At 32.0% G+C, this 18,828-nt stretch overlaps 1 protein-coding gene across 1 annotated transcript; it reads right to left on the bottom strand.

Moving 5' to 3' along the window:
* Positions 1-3,684: 3,684 nt before the first annotated feature.
* On the bottom strand, positions 3,685-7,428 carry LOC112327902 (probable 1-deoxy-D-xylulose-5-phosphate synthase 2, chloroplastic). The gene is made up of 10 exons (XM_024603131.2): positions 7,215-7,428; positions 6,925-7,092; positions 6,553-6,717; positions 6,303-6,453; positions 5,839-6,110; positions 5,362-5,635; positions 4,948-5,255; positions 4,359-4,640; positions 3,988-4,272; positions 3,685-3,856 (listed from the first exon to the last, which is right to left on the bottom strand). Exons 1-10 carry the CDS (start codon positions 7,296-7,298, stop codon positions 3,704-3,706), a joined length of 2,142 nt encoding a protein of 713 aa, XP_024458899.1. The 5' UTR covers positions 7,299-7,428; the 3' UTR covers positions 3,685-3,703.
* Positions 7,429-18,828: the final 11,400 nt, after the last annotated feature.

Raw genomic sequence — 18,828 nt, 5'->3', positions numbered from 1 at the left:
ATTAATGATGATGATGATGATGAAAATTTTTTAATTTTACACTTCAAATCAAATATATGGTTGTTTTTCAATATTGATAATAAGTTTTTTCAAATTTATTAATTATTTTATTAATAATATTAATTATAATAAACATAATAATATTTATAACACAAATAATACTATTTTTAATATTAATACTTTTAATTATAATAAAAATAATAATATTTATAACACAAATAATAATATTTTTGATATTAATACTTTTAATTATAATATAAATAATTATATTTAGAAACCTATGATCCAAGAACTTTGGGTCCTGATGTCGGACCCAAGAGAATTGAGTGCTGACGCAGGATTCATTAGCCTTGGGTTCTGACGCCGGAGCCAAGAACATTGGATCCTGACGAGCCCAAGAGAATTGGATCCTAACGCAGGACCCAAGAGTCTTGGATCTTGAAACAGAACATATTAGCCTTGGGTCATGACGAAAGACTAAATAGTCTTGGGTTAGGGTGGTGCAAGACCAAAGGTATTTGGGTCTGCATTCTAACCACACCCAAGCTCTTTGGGTGAGGTGCCCCTTTCCAAACCCAAGTTTCTTAGGTCTAGAAGGGGATGCCTGATCCAAGTTAATAATAATAATAATAATAATTGATTTTACCCTCGAAATCAATTCTATATTTTTTTATAGTAATAATATTTTTTACAAATTTAATAATATTAATGAATATAATAATAATATTAATAATAATATTAAACTTGCCATACCTAAGTTCGTACAATATTCATAACATAAATAACACTATTTTTTATATTAATATTGTTAATTATTATAGAAATAATAATATTCATAACATAAAAAATACTATTTTTAATATTAATACTTTTAATTATAATAAAAATAATAATATTTATAACACAAATAATACTATTTTTTATATTAATACTATTATTATTATAACAATAATAATATTTATAATAAAAATAATACTATTTTTTTATTTTAATACTTTTAATTATAATAAAAAAATATTTATAACACAAAAAATACTATTTTTGATATTAATACAGTTAATTATTATAAAAATAATAATATTCATGACACAAATAATACTATTTTTCATATTAATACTTTTAATTATAATAAAAATAAAAATATTTATAACATAAATAATACTATTTTTGGTGTTAATATTGTTAATTATTATAAAAATAATAATATTTATCACACAAATAATACTATTTTTGGTATTAATACTGTTAATTATAATAAAAAAATAATATTTATAACACAAATAATACTATTTTTTATATTAATATTGTTAATTATTATAAAAATAATAATATTTATAACACAAATAATACTATTATTCATATTAAAGTTTGAATTATAATAAAAATAGCAATTTTTATAACACAAATAATTCTATTTTTTATTTTAATACTTTTATATATAATAAAAATAATAATATTTATAACACAAATAATACTATTTTTTATATTAATACTGTTAATTAAAATAAAAATAATAATATTTATAACACAAGTAATACTATTTTTATATGAATACTTTTAATTACAATAAAAAAATAATATTTATAGTACAAATAATAATGTTTTTAATATTAATAATAATAAAATTTAACATATTTGTAATACAAATAATAATATTCTTGGGTATGGCTGCACAACCAGAGCCAAGGATATTAGGTCCCGTTGTCCAGCCAGACCCAGCTCATTTTTGAAGTGTTTTTGGTCTGGCTGAGCCAGACCCAACACTATTGGGTCCTGTTGTGCAGCAAGACTCAACGTTGTTGGCTCCTTTTAAAAGTGTTTTTGGTCTGGATTGGTAGCCGAACCCAATAGCGTTGAGTCCCGCTACCAAGCCAGATCCAATAGCTTTTGGTAAAGGAGACAATGCCCCCAACTGCAATTCTTGACAAAAAATAAAAATACAGCAGAGCAACGCCCTCCTAGGGCTCTATGGTATTTATAATACAAATAGTACTATTTTTAATAGTAATACTATTAATTATAGTAAAAATAATAATATTTATAACACGAATAATACTATTTTTTATATTAATACTTTTAATTATAGTAAAAATAATAATATTTATAACACAAATAATACTATTTTTAATATTAATACTTTTAATTATAGTAAAAATAATAATATTTATAACACAAATAATATTATTTTTAATATTAATACTTTTAATTATACAAAATATAATAATATTTATAACACAAATAATCTATTTTTTATATTAATACTTTAATTATAATAAAAAATAATATTTTTAATATTAATAATAATAAAATTTAAAATATTTATAATACAAATAATAATATCCTTGGGTATAGCTGCGCAACCAGACCCTAAGATCAGTGGGTCTGGCTGTCAGCCAGACGCAGTCCTGTTTTGTAGTGTTTTGGGTCTGGTTCGGCCATACACAGCAGTATTGGGTCCTGCTGGGCAGCAGGACCCAACGCTGTTGCTCTGTTTGGAAGTGTTTTGGGCTTGGCTTGACAGCCAGACCTAACAACTTTTGGGAGAGGAGGCAATGCCCCCAGCCGCAATTCTTGACAAAAAACACAATAGAAGAATGTCCACTTAGGGCTTTATAGTGCTGTCCACAGTGAAAATAGTCTATGGCTATAGTGTCGTCCATAGTGTAATGTGTCTGTGTCCACTCCCACGCGTTTTGAAAGAGTCCAACAGAGGGTAAACCCAAACAATGCAATCTACAGTGAAAGCACTCATAGTCTATAGTGATTCAAAACAATGCAATCCACCTTTGTTTCCTGTGCTGCTACCAGGCGCGCGGGTCTAGCCCTAACGTCCTGGCTTGAAACCAAGCGCAAGGTGTCTGCAGCCTGGGTCCTGCAACCCCATCAAAATCTGAACTGACCATTTTCTCCCCAACCAAAAAGACAACCCCATCCCCTACAGTCTTTGCAACTCTATGTGGCAAGGGCAGCCCTATCATTACGCCTCCCCAATCCACAATGCTTTTAGCAAAGAACAAACCCGAACAATTGTAGTCTACAATGAAAGCACTCATAGTCTACAGTAACTCTCGTTACAGTGCAATCTACAGTGAAAGCATTTATAGTCCACGGTAATTCCTGCTATAATAAAACACTGATCCCTTTTAGTTATAGTTAATTAGCTTTCTTGGTACCGAAGGGGATTGTGTAATGTTTTATTAAATGTGTAGAAGTTTTTAGTCAAATCCTCAAACTTTTTAAATGATGTTTGTAATTATTATAATTTACCCTAAATTCCATGAAAAATATAGAACCATATGAGACAGAGTTTCATGAATTTGTTGTCTGTTGAAAGATAAAATATCCCAACAAAAACATCAGTTCTGAAGATGAATTTTTTTAATTACTAATGTCCTAAAACAAATCAAGAACAATTGAAGATGTTCAGGCACAGAGTTGTATCCATTAGGCACCACAAAACTATGGCTCACTCTTACACAATAAATATATATAATGAATAAAGCTTGCTTATCCTCCCATCTCCCCCCCTTTAATGTTGTTTTTCTCTCTGGAGACCTGCTGGTATGCATACCATATTAACTACACCTGCCTACTTGGTCAACAGAGGCCATCAATCCCTGGGCTAGGGGACCAATAGTTTTTTTATAGGCATATATATCATACAGATTTGGGGGGGGGGGGGGGGGGGGGGGGGACTGCCCATCTATGAGTGGAAAAAGTGAAGGCTGTTCGTATACCCTCCTACTAGTGACATAGCAGTTGATGCAATATGCTGTGGACTGAGTCCCGCCTCTTCAATTTGGTCTGTTTGAGATCCATGGTCAATATATCTGTCTGGGAGCATCATAGGCCTCCACTGCACAGACATTTAAAAAGGAAGATAACAATTTATAAGCAATTGAATGTTGAGGAAATCGAATAATGATCCAACATAATGGAAAAAATGAGAGAGGGTAAGTGAGAATAAGGTCAGGTTGTAAGAATTACTTTGATATTTCCATCTAATAGTCCATTCAGGCTTAAGAAATGAGAAACATGAGAGCTGAATCCTCCGATTGATCCTTCTTCGACCGTGATGAGGACCTCATGCTCTTGAGCTAGTTGTCTGATCAACTCTCCATCAAGAGGCTTGCAGAATCTTGCATCAGCCACTGTTGCTGAGATGCCCGTCTCTTCAAGAAGCTTTGCTGCTTGCATACAACTTTGAACTACGGTTCCATAACCCAAAATAGCCACCTTGCTTCCCTCTCTAAGCACTCTTCCCTTGCCAACCTATAAACCAAGTTCTTGTTTAGCAAACTATGCAAGTAGTATGCGTAAAAGCAGAGAAATGGGTAACTGATTTTGTGCTTAGATACCTCTAGAGGAGTTCCTTTGTTGTTTGGTGGAATAATGGAACCAATGCCATTTCCTCTGGGGTATCGAATGCAACTAGGCCTGTCATCGATGGCTGCAGCCGTGGCCACCATGTGCATTAGTTCAGTCTCATCCGAAGGTGCCATGACCACCATATTAGGTAAACTAGCCATGAAAGTTGTGTCAAAGGCACCGCAATGGGTTGGACCATCTGCACCCACAAGGCCAGCCCTGTCTAATGCAAATCTTACTGGAAGTTTTTGAAGGTCTACATCATGAACTACCTGCATCACCACCAGCACCAGGAAAACTTTAATTAAAGACGTGCACCAGAAAATGCCCCAAAATGAAATAGGCATCTGTTAACATAATTTTATAAATGTCACTGGCAAATTAAAAGATATCATATTGTGAAAAATATGAAATTTTCGTGGAAGCTTTCTCTCTATAAAAATTACTTTTACACAGAAATACAGATATTTAATGGAACAACGGAGAAAATTCAACGAGTTCTTGAGTTACTCCTTCAGGGACCTTCTATGAAGACAGAGTAGATAAAAAATACTTGCGTTTATTAGTAATTTTATTCACCTGATCATAACCCCTTTGCAGGAAAGAAGAGTAGATGGCACAGAAAGGCTTAAGTCCTTCAGTTGCCAGACCAGCAGCAAAGGTCACAGCATGTTGTTCTGCTATACCAACATCGAAACATCTGTATGGGAATCTCTTTTGGAACAGATTAAGTCCTGTTCCTCCTCCCATAGCAGCATGGATGGCTACAATTTTATCATCTTTCTCTGCTTCAGCTATCAAAGACTCTGCAAAGTACTGAGTGTACGATAGAGTATTTGATTTCGACTTCAATTGCTTCCCTGTCTTGGTATCAAATTTCACAACACCTATTGAAAACAAGACTTGTTAGGTTAATTGGAAAGGAATGACTTCACAGACAACCATAGAGATTTTATTATTATTATCATCATTTTAAGGAACGGTAAGTTGTACCATGCATCTTATCAGCTGCTACTTCAGCTGGAGTGTAACCTTTTCCTTTCTCGGTGATAACATGAATAAGAACAGGTCCTGGTGCTGGCATTGCCTTGACCTTCTTTAGTATATCAACAATGTCTTCCACATTATGGCCATCAACTGGACCAATATAATATAGTCCTAGCTCTTCAAACAAGCATGCGCCAGATGCTCCAGTCATTCCTCTCATATAGGAATCCACTTTAGCTGCAATTTCCTGTGTTTGCCCCCCAATTTGTTTCGTGATACCCTGTTGATTTATTGAGAGCAGATAAAGTGATTTCGATCGAGCCCACAAATTCGGGAAACTACTGAATCGAAGAATTGTTGGGATTACACATGAGCTAAAAGATCCTTATGATCCAAGAAACAGTAATTAGACCACGATATGAATTTTGCATTTATTTTGATGTGGTATTAAGCTTGAACTTGATACAAGAGTTCAAAACTAACCTTTGCAGCTTCGCGTAATTGGCGAAACTTTCTACTTGAATGTAACCTTGTCAAGGCTCTGCTCAGAGCGCCAACAGGAGGTGCAGGGCCATCCACTGTAGCAGTTGGCAAAGAAACTTGCCTGTTGTCGTTCAAGATGATGATGAGATTTGAATCAAGATAGCCTGCATTGTTCATTGCCTCGTATGCTTGTCCTGCCGTCATGGCACCATCACCAATAACTGCAATTACATGGTTGTCCTTCCCTAACAAGTCTCTACCAACAGCCATACCTGAAAAGGTTGGAATTCTAGTAAGTTCATAATCAAATCTAGCTATAGATCACAGTGTCTTCACCTGGACTATATATCTTTCGTATGTTTACACGACTGCTATTTGTTAGATTTTTATACCACCGAGATACTCGTAGGGATTATTAGCATTTGTCACGGTGACATGGAAAAACAAGAAAGAATTAGAATTACCCAAGGCAGCTGAAATACTAGTAGAACTATGGCCAGCTCCAAAGGCATCATGTTCACTTTCCTCCCTCTTTGGGAACCCTGCAAGGCCAAATGTTTGACGAATTGTATGCATTCTCGATCTCCTGCCAGTTAAAATCTTGTGTGGATAGGTCTGCAAACACATAAAATTCAGTGATTTTGACAGAACAGAAAAATTGAGAAAATTATATTTGTCAAACTCTAGTAGTTCTGCAAATCCTAAACAGCTCACCTGATGACCAACGTCCCAAATGATTTTGTCTTCAGGAGTGTTGAATACATGATGAAGTGCCACTGTTAGCTCTGCCACCCCTAAGCTTGAACTTAGGTGACCTCCTGTTTTTGACACTGTGTATACTATCTCTTCTCTTAATTCATCAACCAAATTATCAAGTTCCTGCAGTTTTATCAACATAACATTCATTTGAGATACTGACTCGTGTAGGTGTCGTCCCAAAACCATTTTAATTACTTCCTTAACTAACAAAAATCTCTAGATTTCTCAAACATGATCTGTGATGTACAAAATGTCACATCAACAACTTTTTTAACGTGAAGCCACTAGCCAGACAACTATGAAGACAACTTGATTTAATTTCCTTACCTGAACGGAAAGATTCTTCATGTGAATTGGATGGTTAATGGTATCCAGAACTGGAGTGGAGGGCTTGTTTCCAGTGAAGTTGAGGGACCTTTTCTGTTTTGTTTCTTGGTATCTGTTCAACTGATCCCTTGTATTATTGTCCAAGGAAGCCAGTATTACTCCATTGAACTGAAAAGAACAAGAGAAGAGAAAAGGGGCATCATACATCATTTTCTCATACTTTCAAGAATCAGAATGCGTGTGCGCGTGTGTGAAGGAAGAACTATTTCTTTCAGAGTAATTATAGCTACCTTAGAGAGACTGGTAAAGGTGGGTTGAGAAGAAAGAAAATTATTAGGAAGAAAACTTGATCCAAGGACTGAAGAAGTTGCCATTTCCTCCTAATATGCAAAAGATGATAAAATCAAAGTTGGTTCTGCTGTTAAAGGAAGAGAGTTTATTAGCGGTGGCAATAGGTGATTTGCCAGATACAGCTGGAGGGGTGATCCAGTCCAAGGTTACGCGGGAGCTTTTATAGGCAAAATAAACTGGAGTGAGGAATTCATAAAAGACGTTTTTTTTTTTTTTTTCCAGAAATACCTGAATATTACAGCCGGCTTAAGTTAAAGGGTAACTTGGTAAATTGTTCAAAACCCCGCTTAATAAAAAAAAATTAAAAATAAGGTATATTTATAAAATCAAAATTTTACTCCTTTAATAAAAAAAAATTAATATAAAATGAAGATTGTTCAAATCTTCACTCCTAAATATACATAAAAAATAAAAAAAATAAAAATTTATAATTATTTTAAAATACTTTTTATAGTTTTGTTGAATGAAGATTGCCCTTATTTAATAAAAGATGTCATACATAAAATAAAATAAAGATAGCTACACCACTTATAAATATACATAAAAAATAAAAAACAATAATATTTTTAAATATTTTTTTATAGTTTTCCTCGGGACCTGATATGAAGATTTATCTAAAGATCTCATGTATAAAATAAAGATAGCTAAAAACATCACTTATAAATATACATTAAAAAATAATAAAAATAAATATTTCTTAATTATTTTAAAAGATTTATTTTTATAGCTTTGCTCCAAATGAACCCTTTCGCGTATGTTAGGCGGAAATTTCAAAATCGGACCGGAGACGGAGCACCTTACCGACTTGCATTTAGTATTAAGATAATTCATCCACTCACGTGTCAACATGTAAGCATGGGGTCCCTCAATCAATTATATTATGAAACTAATGGGACGTTGATGCTCCAGTCCACAAACAGAATATAAACCCAAGATTGAATGAGCTTGATTTTTTCACGATTTTATTCCTCTTGAAGGGGAGTTTATGATAAGAAAATCAGAATTATTGGTTATAATTAAAAAAAAAATCAAAAAGTTGAGAAATTAATATGTGGTCAGAAATTCCTGCTCCATTCATTAATACAAATATACCAGTTTGTCCATACCATTCTGGTCTTTATAAAACATAGTTATTAAATATAAATTTAAAATCTTATTAGATCTCAAACGGATTTATAAAGTCATCTAAAAAATATTATTGTTTTGAAGATTTTTTAAATAATTTTTTTTAAAAAAAACCTAGAAGTTAATCCTAGTAAAATTATATCCAGATTTGATCAAATTAACTAAATAAGTTAATTTTGACTAGATCAATCTTGAGGTTGGATTGAAATACAATAACGGTAATTGATTAACTTGACATGACAGGATAAATTAGTTTTAATAATTATGTTTATTTTTAAAATAAAAAAATAAAAAATGAATTTCACAATAATAAATAATATTATGAGGTCTAATTTCAGTCCCTGTAATGTTTTTTTTTCCTTTTTTTCTTAATGAGACCTTGGATTAAAGTCTTGATTGTACAAGATGGTCAGGTACAATTTGGCATTGTATGTCTGATACGTTTATCACATGTATGTCTAGCGAGTAGCGACGGCCGAGGAGACGTTGAGAATAGAAAGGTACCAAACGGGGCACTTCATATATATCCACTCCTCGTACAGAAACTACCGAGAAATTAGGGAACTCGTTTTCTCAATGTTTGTCACGTGGTAATGCATCCTGCACCACAAAAAGGTTGGAAATTTAATAAAAGTCTTGCTTACCTTTGCAGTGTTGTCTTTTTCGTCGTGTAAAATGCTGGAGCTGATGTTTGGAATAATTGGACATTTAAAATAATACCAAACAATGTTTTTATTTTTAATTTTCCTGAGCTGCAATATATTTGTTTTTGTTTTAATTGGTGTTTTTGAAAATCTTTTAAAAAAATAATTTAAATTAATTTTTAATAATTTTAGATCATTTTGATTTTCTGATATTAAAATTAAATTAAAAAAAAAAGTTTGAAAATTAACCTATATTACAATTTAAAAATATTACTTATAGCCAACATCGAACAAGTTGTCATCCACAGGGTGATTAAAATACAAGATTGCCATACACACTATCTATGCTAATTATTGTGCATCCAGACGATTGACACGTGGATTATTGGTCATGGCTGCAGACACAGCACTTACAAGATTGGCATAAACATGATCCATGCAGATTAATTTATTATTTTGCACTTATCATTGGTAGAAGTATAAAGGAAAAATTGCCTTGAAGCTTTTAAGGTTTGAGCACAATAATATTTTTCCTTTTACATTTAAAAAATTACACTTTATATATTAATTCAAAATCAATTTTAAATTTTATAAAATAAAAAAAAATTGAAATGCTCCTATGTTATCTTAACTCAAATCATAAAAACACAATCCTTCTCTTTCTCTCTTCAATAAAAATCTTTTACCCCTTTCTCAAAAGTTCTTAAAATTTACTTCAAAATTTTCATGATGTCATCATCAATTTCTATCAGACATAATCACACCAAAATAAACTCATAAAAATACTTCAAAAAATTAACAATTCTTATAAAAAAAAATTGACAGAGCCAAGGATAAAAGGTGAATCCCTAAGAGGGTGTTTGGGAGTGTGGTTGTGGTTGCTTTTTAAAGTGCTTTTCACTCAGAAAAGTATGCCAACAATATTTTTTTATTTTTTAAAAATCATTTTTGAGATCAGCACATCAAGATGATTTGAAAACATCAAAAACATATTACTTCAAAGCAAAAAAAAAAAATTCAAATTTTTTGAAAAGTGCTTTTCAACAGCAATGCCAAACGCCCTCTAAATCTACTACAATTAAAATTAGATGTTGTAGTTTTGTGTGTGAGCATTTGGTTAGTGGTGAGGAGTTGGACTTGTTTAGGTTTGGATGAGATTTGGAAGGTGTCTATCGATGTTATGAAGGGTTATTGGTGGTTTACGTGTTCTGGTTTGTTTTTATCGTCGTGGAGGAGAAGGCATGGTTAGGTTTTGTCATGGATTTGGTGGTTGGTTGTGTTGGTCTTGGTGTTGTCATTGCTCAAATGATTAGTTTTGTTGGTGGAAAAGAAGGAACGACTTAGATGGCTGGGTTCAATGATGGAGAATAAGGTCTGACTAGGTGTTGTCGCGTCTCAAATAGTTGGGTTTAGTAGGGTGAAGAAGAAGGTCCGGCTAGGTTTTGTCGCTACTCAAATGACTAGGTTTAGTGATAAAGACGAAGGTGCAATTGAGTTAGTGCCCTTGTGACATTTCCTCTACTCCGCTCGATATTCATTGTTTACTTTTTACTGTTTGAATTATAGATTCATGATGTTTGTATAAAAAAAAAAGAATTAAAGCAAATTTATGTTCTTTTTAATTTGTGTTTTTGAGTTACAAATCTAATTAGGACTTGTTCTAGTTTTTTTTTTAAAAAAAAACAAACTTAAAAGGGGCTTTTTAAGTAAATATTCTTGCAAATAAAATCAATTTCTTTCTTTGTCAAATTGTATTTGGTGGTGGAGAATGTGCAAATGAGTTGGTTCTTTTATGGAACTTCCTCTACTCCACTCGACATTCATTGTTTACTTTTACTATTTGAATTATAGATTGATGATGTCTATATTAAAAAAAAATCATGGATTAAAGCTAAATTGTATTCCTTTTCATTTGTGTTTTTTGAGTTAGAGATCTAATTAGGAGTTGTTCTTGATTTTTTTCCCCAATAAAGGAACTTAAAGTAAATATTCTTACAAATAAAATTTCTTTCTTTCTTTGTCAAATTCTATTTTAAAGTAGATTTGAGAATTCTAGGTTCCAAATAAGACTTGAGTTTTGATTTGAAAAAGAGATGGTATGAGAAAGAACAAGATATAGAAATTATAGGAGCATTTTGAACATTAAGTTAAGGAAAAATTACATCGAGTCTCCTATAATATGATCATTTTTTCACTTTGCCTTTGTGTTTTGAAAAATTACATTTTACATATTTGGTCAACTAAAAATTTAAAATAATATAAAAAGATAATTTACCCTCATATATACAACATAAATACACAAATGACATGTCAATTTCTTTTTTCAATTTCTTCTCCTTTTTATTTTTCTTCTCTCCCTTCATTGTTCAATTAAGGTTTTATAACCAATGGAAATCAATTTATAGTTTTTTAGGGCTTTTCAAATCAAGTCTTCAGATTCATCACTCTCCAACGCGACTGGATAAGAAACTAACAAGGATCGATGAACCTGAAAAAGGTATCCTGAATCTAAGAAAACAACTCATAAAGAAGCAAACATGCTTTTATTAATTCTATCTTGTGGCAGTAAAATCCCTCGATTATGTAAGAATTATGTTCTAATGTATTCTTGGAAGAACTATCTCAGAATAATTTCTCTTGCTAGTGTTAATTCTTATTCTAAGGCTAATATTGACACCATTGTAAAGATCATCACATTGCATCCCTTGTTTAGAAGATGTGCCCTTTGAGTTTTGTCTTGCTTTTCTCATTACAAAAAAAAAGCCCAGCATGTTCATTCTCATTACATATACAATATAGTACCTCTCTATCTTGCAATAGGCTTTATATTATATATATAGTAAGTAAAGGGAAAGGCTTACCCTTATTTTTTGTTCGATAGCTAAGACTTTGCCGATACTACCAAAGATCTATTTGATTTGGAAGTTCATTTCTTTACGCCTATCAAAGCCCAATCCAAAATATCTTATATATAGTAGATTTTTTTTAACTTGGCTAGGCTTACATATTGTCATTCCTACATAATCTTAATAAGAAATCTAAAATCCATTAGAACTCAACTCCCATTAGAAGAACTCCAATCTCCAAATTTATTAGAGGAACTCAACTCCTATTAGAGGGATTTCCTTTTAAGGAACTTTCATTGGAGGAACTCTCATCTCCGATATAATTAGAGGAACTTAACTCTCATTAGAGAAACTCTTATTAAATGAACTCCCTTTAGAGAAGCTCTTTTTGGAGGACTCTAAATGGATCCAATTAGAGAAACTCTTATATCAGAACACATTAGAGAAACTCCTAACGGAGGAACTCTCATATCTGAATTTATTGGATGGACTTATCTTTCTTTGAAGGAACTCTCATTGAAGGAACTTTCTTTGAAGGACTCATATCTGAATTTATTGGATGGACTTATCTTTCTTTGAAGGAACTCTCATTGAAGGAACTTTCTTTGGAGGAACTTTCTTTAGAGGAACACTATTTAGAGGGACTCTCATTGAAGGAACTCTGATCCCTAAATTCATTGGAAGAACTCAACTTCTATTAGAGGAACTCCCGCTAGAGGAATTTTTATTAGAGGAACTCTCATTGGAGAAACTCTTATCTCTAAACTCATTGAAGGAAGTTAACCCCTATTGAAGGAACTGTCATTAGAGGAACTCAACTTTCATTAGACGAACTCCCATCTCTGAACTCATTAGAGGAACTTTTAAATGAACTCTTTTTGGAGAAACTCTCATCTCCAAACTCATTGATGGAACTCAACCCCCTTTGAAAGAACTCCATTTGGAAGAATTCTCATTGGAGAAACTCCTATCTCTCTAAACTCTTTGAAGGATCTCAACTTTCATTGGAGGAACTCCCATTGAAGGAACTCCAATCTATGAACTTATTGGAGGAACTCCCTTTGAAGGAACTCTCAGTTGAGGAGCTCCTTTTGGAGTAGCTCTCATTGGAGGAGCTCTCATCTCTAAACTCATTAGAGAAACTCAACTCCCATTAAAGGAACTCCTACATAAAAGAACTTAACTCTCATTGAAAGAACTTTCATCTCTGAACTCATTGGAGGAACTCTTATTGAAGGAACTCTCATTGGATAAACTCTCATCTTTGAACTTATTGGAGGAACTCTCATCTCTAAACTCATTGGAGGAACTCAACTCCCATTAGAGGAACTCCCACTTAAGAAACTTCTACTATAGGAACTCCTACTCCAGGAACTTCTTTTAGAGGAACTCTTATTGGAATAACTCTCATCTCTAAACTTATTAGAGGAACTCCCATCTCCAAACTCATTGGAGGAACTCAACTCCTAGTGGAAGAACTCTTATTATAGAAACTCTCACCAGATAAACTCTGTTTTTAGAAACTCTCATTGGATAAACTGTCTTTGCAGGAACTCCTATTAGAGCCTATACTTAGAAAATTTTTAAGTTGCTAGAGGAAACCCAAGAAAGGTGAGCTAGTACTTAGAAAACTTTTAAGAGACTGAGTGGAACCTATAAAGGGTGGTGTTATTGCACTAGAAAGACCAAGTTAATATCTTCCTTAGAGAGTGGTGTTATTGTGCTGGGGAGACCTCATATCAATCCCTTAGTGAGTAGTTCTTTGCACTTTAGAGACTAAGTCAATCCCCTTTCAAGGAGAGTTATGTTTGTCTAGTAGGTGGAACCATCTAGTAGGTTGAGCTCCACTAGTAGGTGAAACTTGTTTAGTAGATGAAGCTCATTTAATAGGTGGAACTCGTCCAGTAGGTGAAACTCACCTGGTAGGGGGAACTCATTTTTGATGTATCACTAGAGCCCCCCAAGTCCTAGTGACACTTTTTAGCATGTACAAACCACCATAAAAATTATAGGCATAACCATGGTGTGTAGTCGTAGGTGTAGTCATATGTATAGTCGTAGATGTAGTTGTAGGCATAGTCGTAGATGTAGTTGTGGGCATCACTATGGTTGTTATAATGGGTGTAATTGTTGGTGTAGCCTTTTGGGGCATAGTCGTAGGTATAATTGTTGGCTTAACCGCTAGCACGTCATTAGCGTAGTCATAGATATAGTCACTGGCATAGTTACGACTGTGTTGGGGCTTTATCGGCTATGAAAAGAGCTTTTGAGAAATATGAATAAATTGGTTTTTGTTCAAGCTCCCATATATGACGTTAATGATGAGGTCCAAAAAACTCCAAGTAGCTTAGGAGCAAGGCTTATGAGTTGGATAATCAGTTAATCTTTTAATTCTAGCAATCTGATGCATTCTCCTTAGCCAAGATGGTTAGTGCCTAATGCTTGGTGTTTGGTACGCCAAGGTGGCTGGTGGCTGGTACCTATAAAAAATCTTATTTGATAGATTTAAGAACTCTTAAATGCTTAAGTAAATATCTTTTTAGAGAGAGAAAGTTAAACAATATTTTAGAGAGATAAACTCTTAAAATATGTATGCTAAAAATATTGAGAATAAAGAGATTAAGCTTTCAAGGTGTATATAAAGAGCGGAGACTAAATGATAGTGATTGTATTAATTATTTCCTTCCCTTTCAGGCTCTAGATTAATTAAACAGATTATGTATATATGAATTTGAAGGATAGAGTAGACAGTTTCGATTGGAAGTCAAATCATTACGTGAATTATTTTCACTACCAAAAAATTAGAAAAAAATAATGACAATGTCAATGTAAAATATTCCATCACAGCTTATCTATGGAAAATGCGATGAAAATTTTTCATCAGTAATTTCATCTGGAAAAGATGATGGAATAAAAAAAATTCATTAGCATTTCTAATGTGTCAAATCATCGATATAAATTTCATTGATGTAAATTCCACCGTGACACGATCAAAGAGTTGATGTCTTATCCCAAGTGCAAGAGTGTCGAAGTGATAAATAACCCGACAAGACCGGGGTCGAACCACAGGGAGTTGAACTATATAGAATTATAAATAAAAGAAACGATTTGAAGAGAGCTTTGAGATGTGATAATGATGTAAAGATTTAAACAAAGATAAAATAATTATCAAGGTTAGAGGATCCACTAATGGTATTTCAAATAAATATAGTATAAACTCTTTTTATTACTCAATTAGAAACCACACACGAAGGAGGTTCCAATCGGATTATAAATTGTTAACATGATTACATTAGTTATCTTATTCAAATAATGCTAATACTTGTAAATGTTGTCAGGTATTCATAATGTTAATTTATGTTAACAACAAATCAAGTTCCTTTCATAGCACAGGTGTCGGTTATACCATAAAGTTGGGCTATGAAAATGCTAAGTATTTGTTGTACCAAGGGTTATACAACATAAATCTAGATTAACCATTTAACAAGCAAAGTATTAAGAGTGAATGAGATAACAAATACAAAACATGTTAGTATCAAACATTAAAGTTCATGTTGAGTTTATATTATACTTATTCTTACACCATTAGTGTACCCTTTTCATCTTGACATGATAAACTTAGCTAAACATGATTAAGAAGAGAAACATAAACAAACTAGATAAGAACATAGTTATAATGAAAAGCATAAACAAGAGATTAATGGGAGCAAAACTTAAACATTATAAAAATATAAAGAAAGAGAGCAAGAACATGATATTGATCTAAAAACCAAAATACCTAAATGCATGGCAAATGCCTTTTTTATAGGCCAAAATTTGAAACTATTGATTTGATAACTAATTGTTGAGTGGGTGGCCACATCTTGACTTGGTGACAATCCTTATCTTCTTGTCTGAACAAAACGTCATTGCAAACATCATAATTTGAACAGATAGTCTTCATGAAAGTTCTGGGACATTGTCTCAGCTTTCCAATAAAACAAGAATGAGTGCATTTGGACTTCTAGAACTTGAGATATGGTCTGAACACTGAACAGTGTCTGGGTTGCAGGACAGATTCTGACTTCTCTGTTGTTGTTACAATTTGAACTTCAAAACGGTCATTTTGAATCTTGGACTCTCATGAAAGTTTTAGACCTATGTCTTAGCTTTCAATCCATATAAATCAGACCTAAATCCAAGCTCCACAACTCCCGTTATGATCCAATAACCGAATGGTGTTGCAATTTGAATTCAACCAGCATCTCTTTTCTAAGTGTAGCCCTATCTTTGTCTTCTCAATTTTAGTGGTTAAACTCATCAATCAATCCTTTGATTTATGTGATAGGCCTGCATTTAAAATGAACGTTTACCATAAATTAAAGGTATCTTATATTATCATACTTGTTATTATAAAACATGCTCTAGTTAAGGAGTTATTGATACTTCAAGTGCAAAATGATGATAGAAAACCTTGATAAAAATGCACTTTTAAGTACTAATCACCCCCCCCAACCAGCTTATTACTAGTCCCTAGTAATCAAAGCATTAAAATAGAAAAATAATTTGCAAGTTCCACAAAGCAAGGCATTCATCATTCAACTTCCATTAATTTATCTAAATAAACAAACTCTCATTAAATTTATATATATGTTGTATACTGTTGAAACAAGATTTTAATAAATCTTCTTTTTATGTGCTCAATGTATGAAAACATAGATGATGGGGCTTTTATTGGAAGAAAACAATATTTTGTCCTAATGTTTTTCTAAGGTTAACTTCCTTCGGTTGTGATTATTATCTTTTTTTCTTTTTTTTTTCTTTTTTTTAAATATATATATACATATAACTTAAAACACAATGCATCTACGAGCTTTCGGCTAATGACTCCCGAACCAGTTGGTCTTAGGGCATTAGGTGTTGAGACACCCCTACGAGCTTAGTAACTCGGGTTGCAGATACTGATACGTAGATAGTGCAATGTTTGATTCCCTTAAGCTTTTTTCTTTAATCCATGTAACAAGCACTAGGTCAATAGCTCCCAAGTCAGTTGATTTTAGGGTATTAGGCGTTAAAACACCCCTTCGAGCTTAATTGCTTAGGTTAGGGAGGCTACGAAACCAAATTTATCTACATTTTTATTATCATCAATATTTTGTTTTTTGTTTTTTTTTTTTTTTTGCAAACTATATACTATCCATTTTGCTTATTTGTTACCTTTAACAAAAGAACATAAATAATATAATAATCCAATATGCAACCCACAATCATATGTTAAAGTGTGTGTGTGAAAATGAAGGTTCAAGAATACTTGTTAAATGAGTATATAAGTAGAATCAAGTGATAACAATGCGAGAGTTTGTAAACTTGAATATTTCAAGAAGTATTCTGATAGACCTTGATAAGAATATTTACTAAGATGCGTCTCAAGAGTCAATAAAATTCCTCCTTACTCTGTCATCCTAATAACAGTTTTGTGAAATGGTGGTTTTAATAATAACAAATAGTTAGTAAGTTAGTTTTTTTTTTTTAATGTCAACTACTACCACAAAGCAAGGCATTCATCATTCAACTTCCATTTGATTAACGCTTTGATTACTAGAGAGTAGTAATAAGCTAGTTGGGGGTGTGGTTAAACTCATCAATTAATCCTTTGATTTATATGATAGACCTGCATTTAAAATGAATATTTACCATAAATTAAAGGTATCTTATATTATCATACTTGTTATTATAAAACATGCTCTAGTTAAGGAGTTATTGATACTTCAAGTGCAAAATGATGATATAAAACTTCGATAAAAATACACTTTTAAGTACTAATCAATCGATAATTTTAAAAGAAATTAAAACTCGAGGTTAAGCTCTCAACAACACATTTTCCTCTCCTTCTATCAAAACAAAAACCTGAAACCCTCTCACTTTCTCTCCCTAAAACCTGTCAGCCACCTCCATAAATTCAGCCACCACAACCCATCAACGTCGGTGTAACAACTCTCTCAAGGCCTAAACTTCCCTTTCTTGGTTTCTTTTCCTGTCAAGCTTCATTACACCAAGTAGGCAAACCCACATATTTATGTTTTAAATTAATATATTGAAATTTATTTGTAATATTAAGTGTTTTACTTATTTTATAATGATAATTTTGTTGTATTAATGTAAAATTTATATTTTAGGATTGTTTTGGGATTTGGGTAAAATATATTTAATTTTTCATTTGATAAAATTAAGTGTGATTTCGCAACTTAAGTGTGTTAGAATTGAAGAAATGATTGGTAATTTAATAAGAACCAATTATTATTTTTATCAATTTTATGGTTATGTTTAAAATTTAGGGGAAATTGATTTTGTATAGGATTGATAATAATTAAAGGTATTAGTTTATGTTGAATTAAAGAAATGATGAATAATTAGTTGGGTTCAAATTAATTTTAGTCAATTTAGGGTTTTGTTGAGAATTTAGAAAAAAATACTAAATTAATGTGTAATTGATAATCATTAGGGTATTAATTGATTTTTGTTCTATTCTTGAATTGAATAAATAATGGATAGTTAGTTGTTTACCGATTAATTTTATGGTTTAGTCAAAAAATTTGGAAAATTGAATTTATATGGAAATGATAAAAATTAAGGTTAAATATGTTTCAACTTATAAAGTGTTTAATAGTTATTGCATTATAATTATGTTTTTCTAAATTGAGAAAATTAAGTTACTTTGAAATTAAATAAATGATGGGTTATTGAGTTGTTATTGTGAATTATTAGTTGGTTTGTGTAGATTAATTGTGATTCATTTTTAATAAATAGTTGAATTTGTTATTGATATGAGTAAGACATTTGTTGGTACTTTATAATGCCATATTTATATTTATTGGATAATTATTTTGTATATATTTCTAATTTGTGTTCATTGTTTCCTTTTAAATACCATATTTTCAAGGAAAAAAACAAATCCAAAA

Source organism: Populus trichocarpa, chromosome 6 (assembly GCF_000002775.5).
Source record: "Populus trichocarpa isolate Nisqually-1 chromosome 6, P.trichocarpa_v4.1, whole genome shotgun sequence".
NCBI classification, from domain to species: Eukaryota; Viridiplantae; Streptophyta; class Magnoliopsida; order Malpighiales; family Salicaceae; genus Populus; species Populus trichocarpa.
Note: the sequence above shows the minus strand (reverse complement) of the source record. Positions and strands in the feature narration are given on the sequence as shown.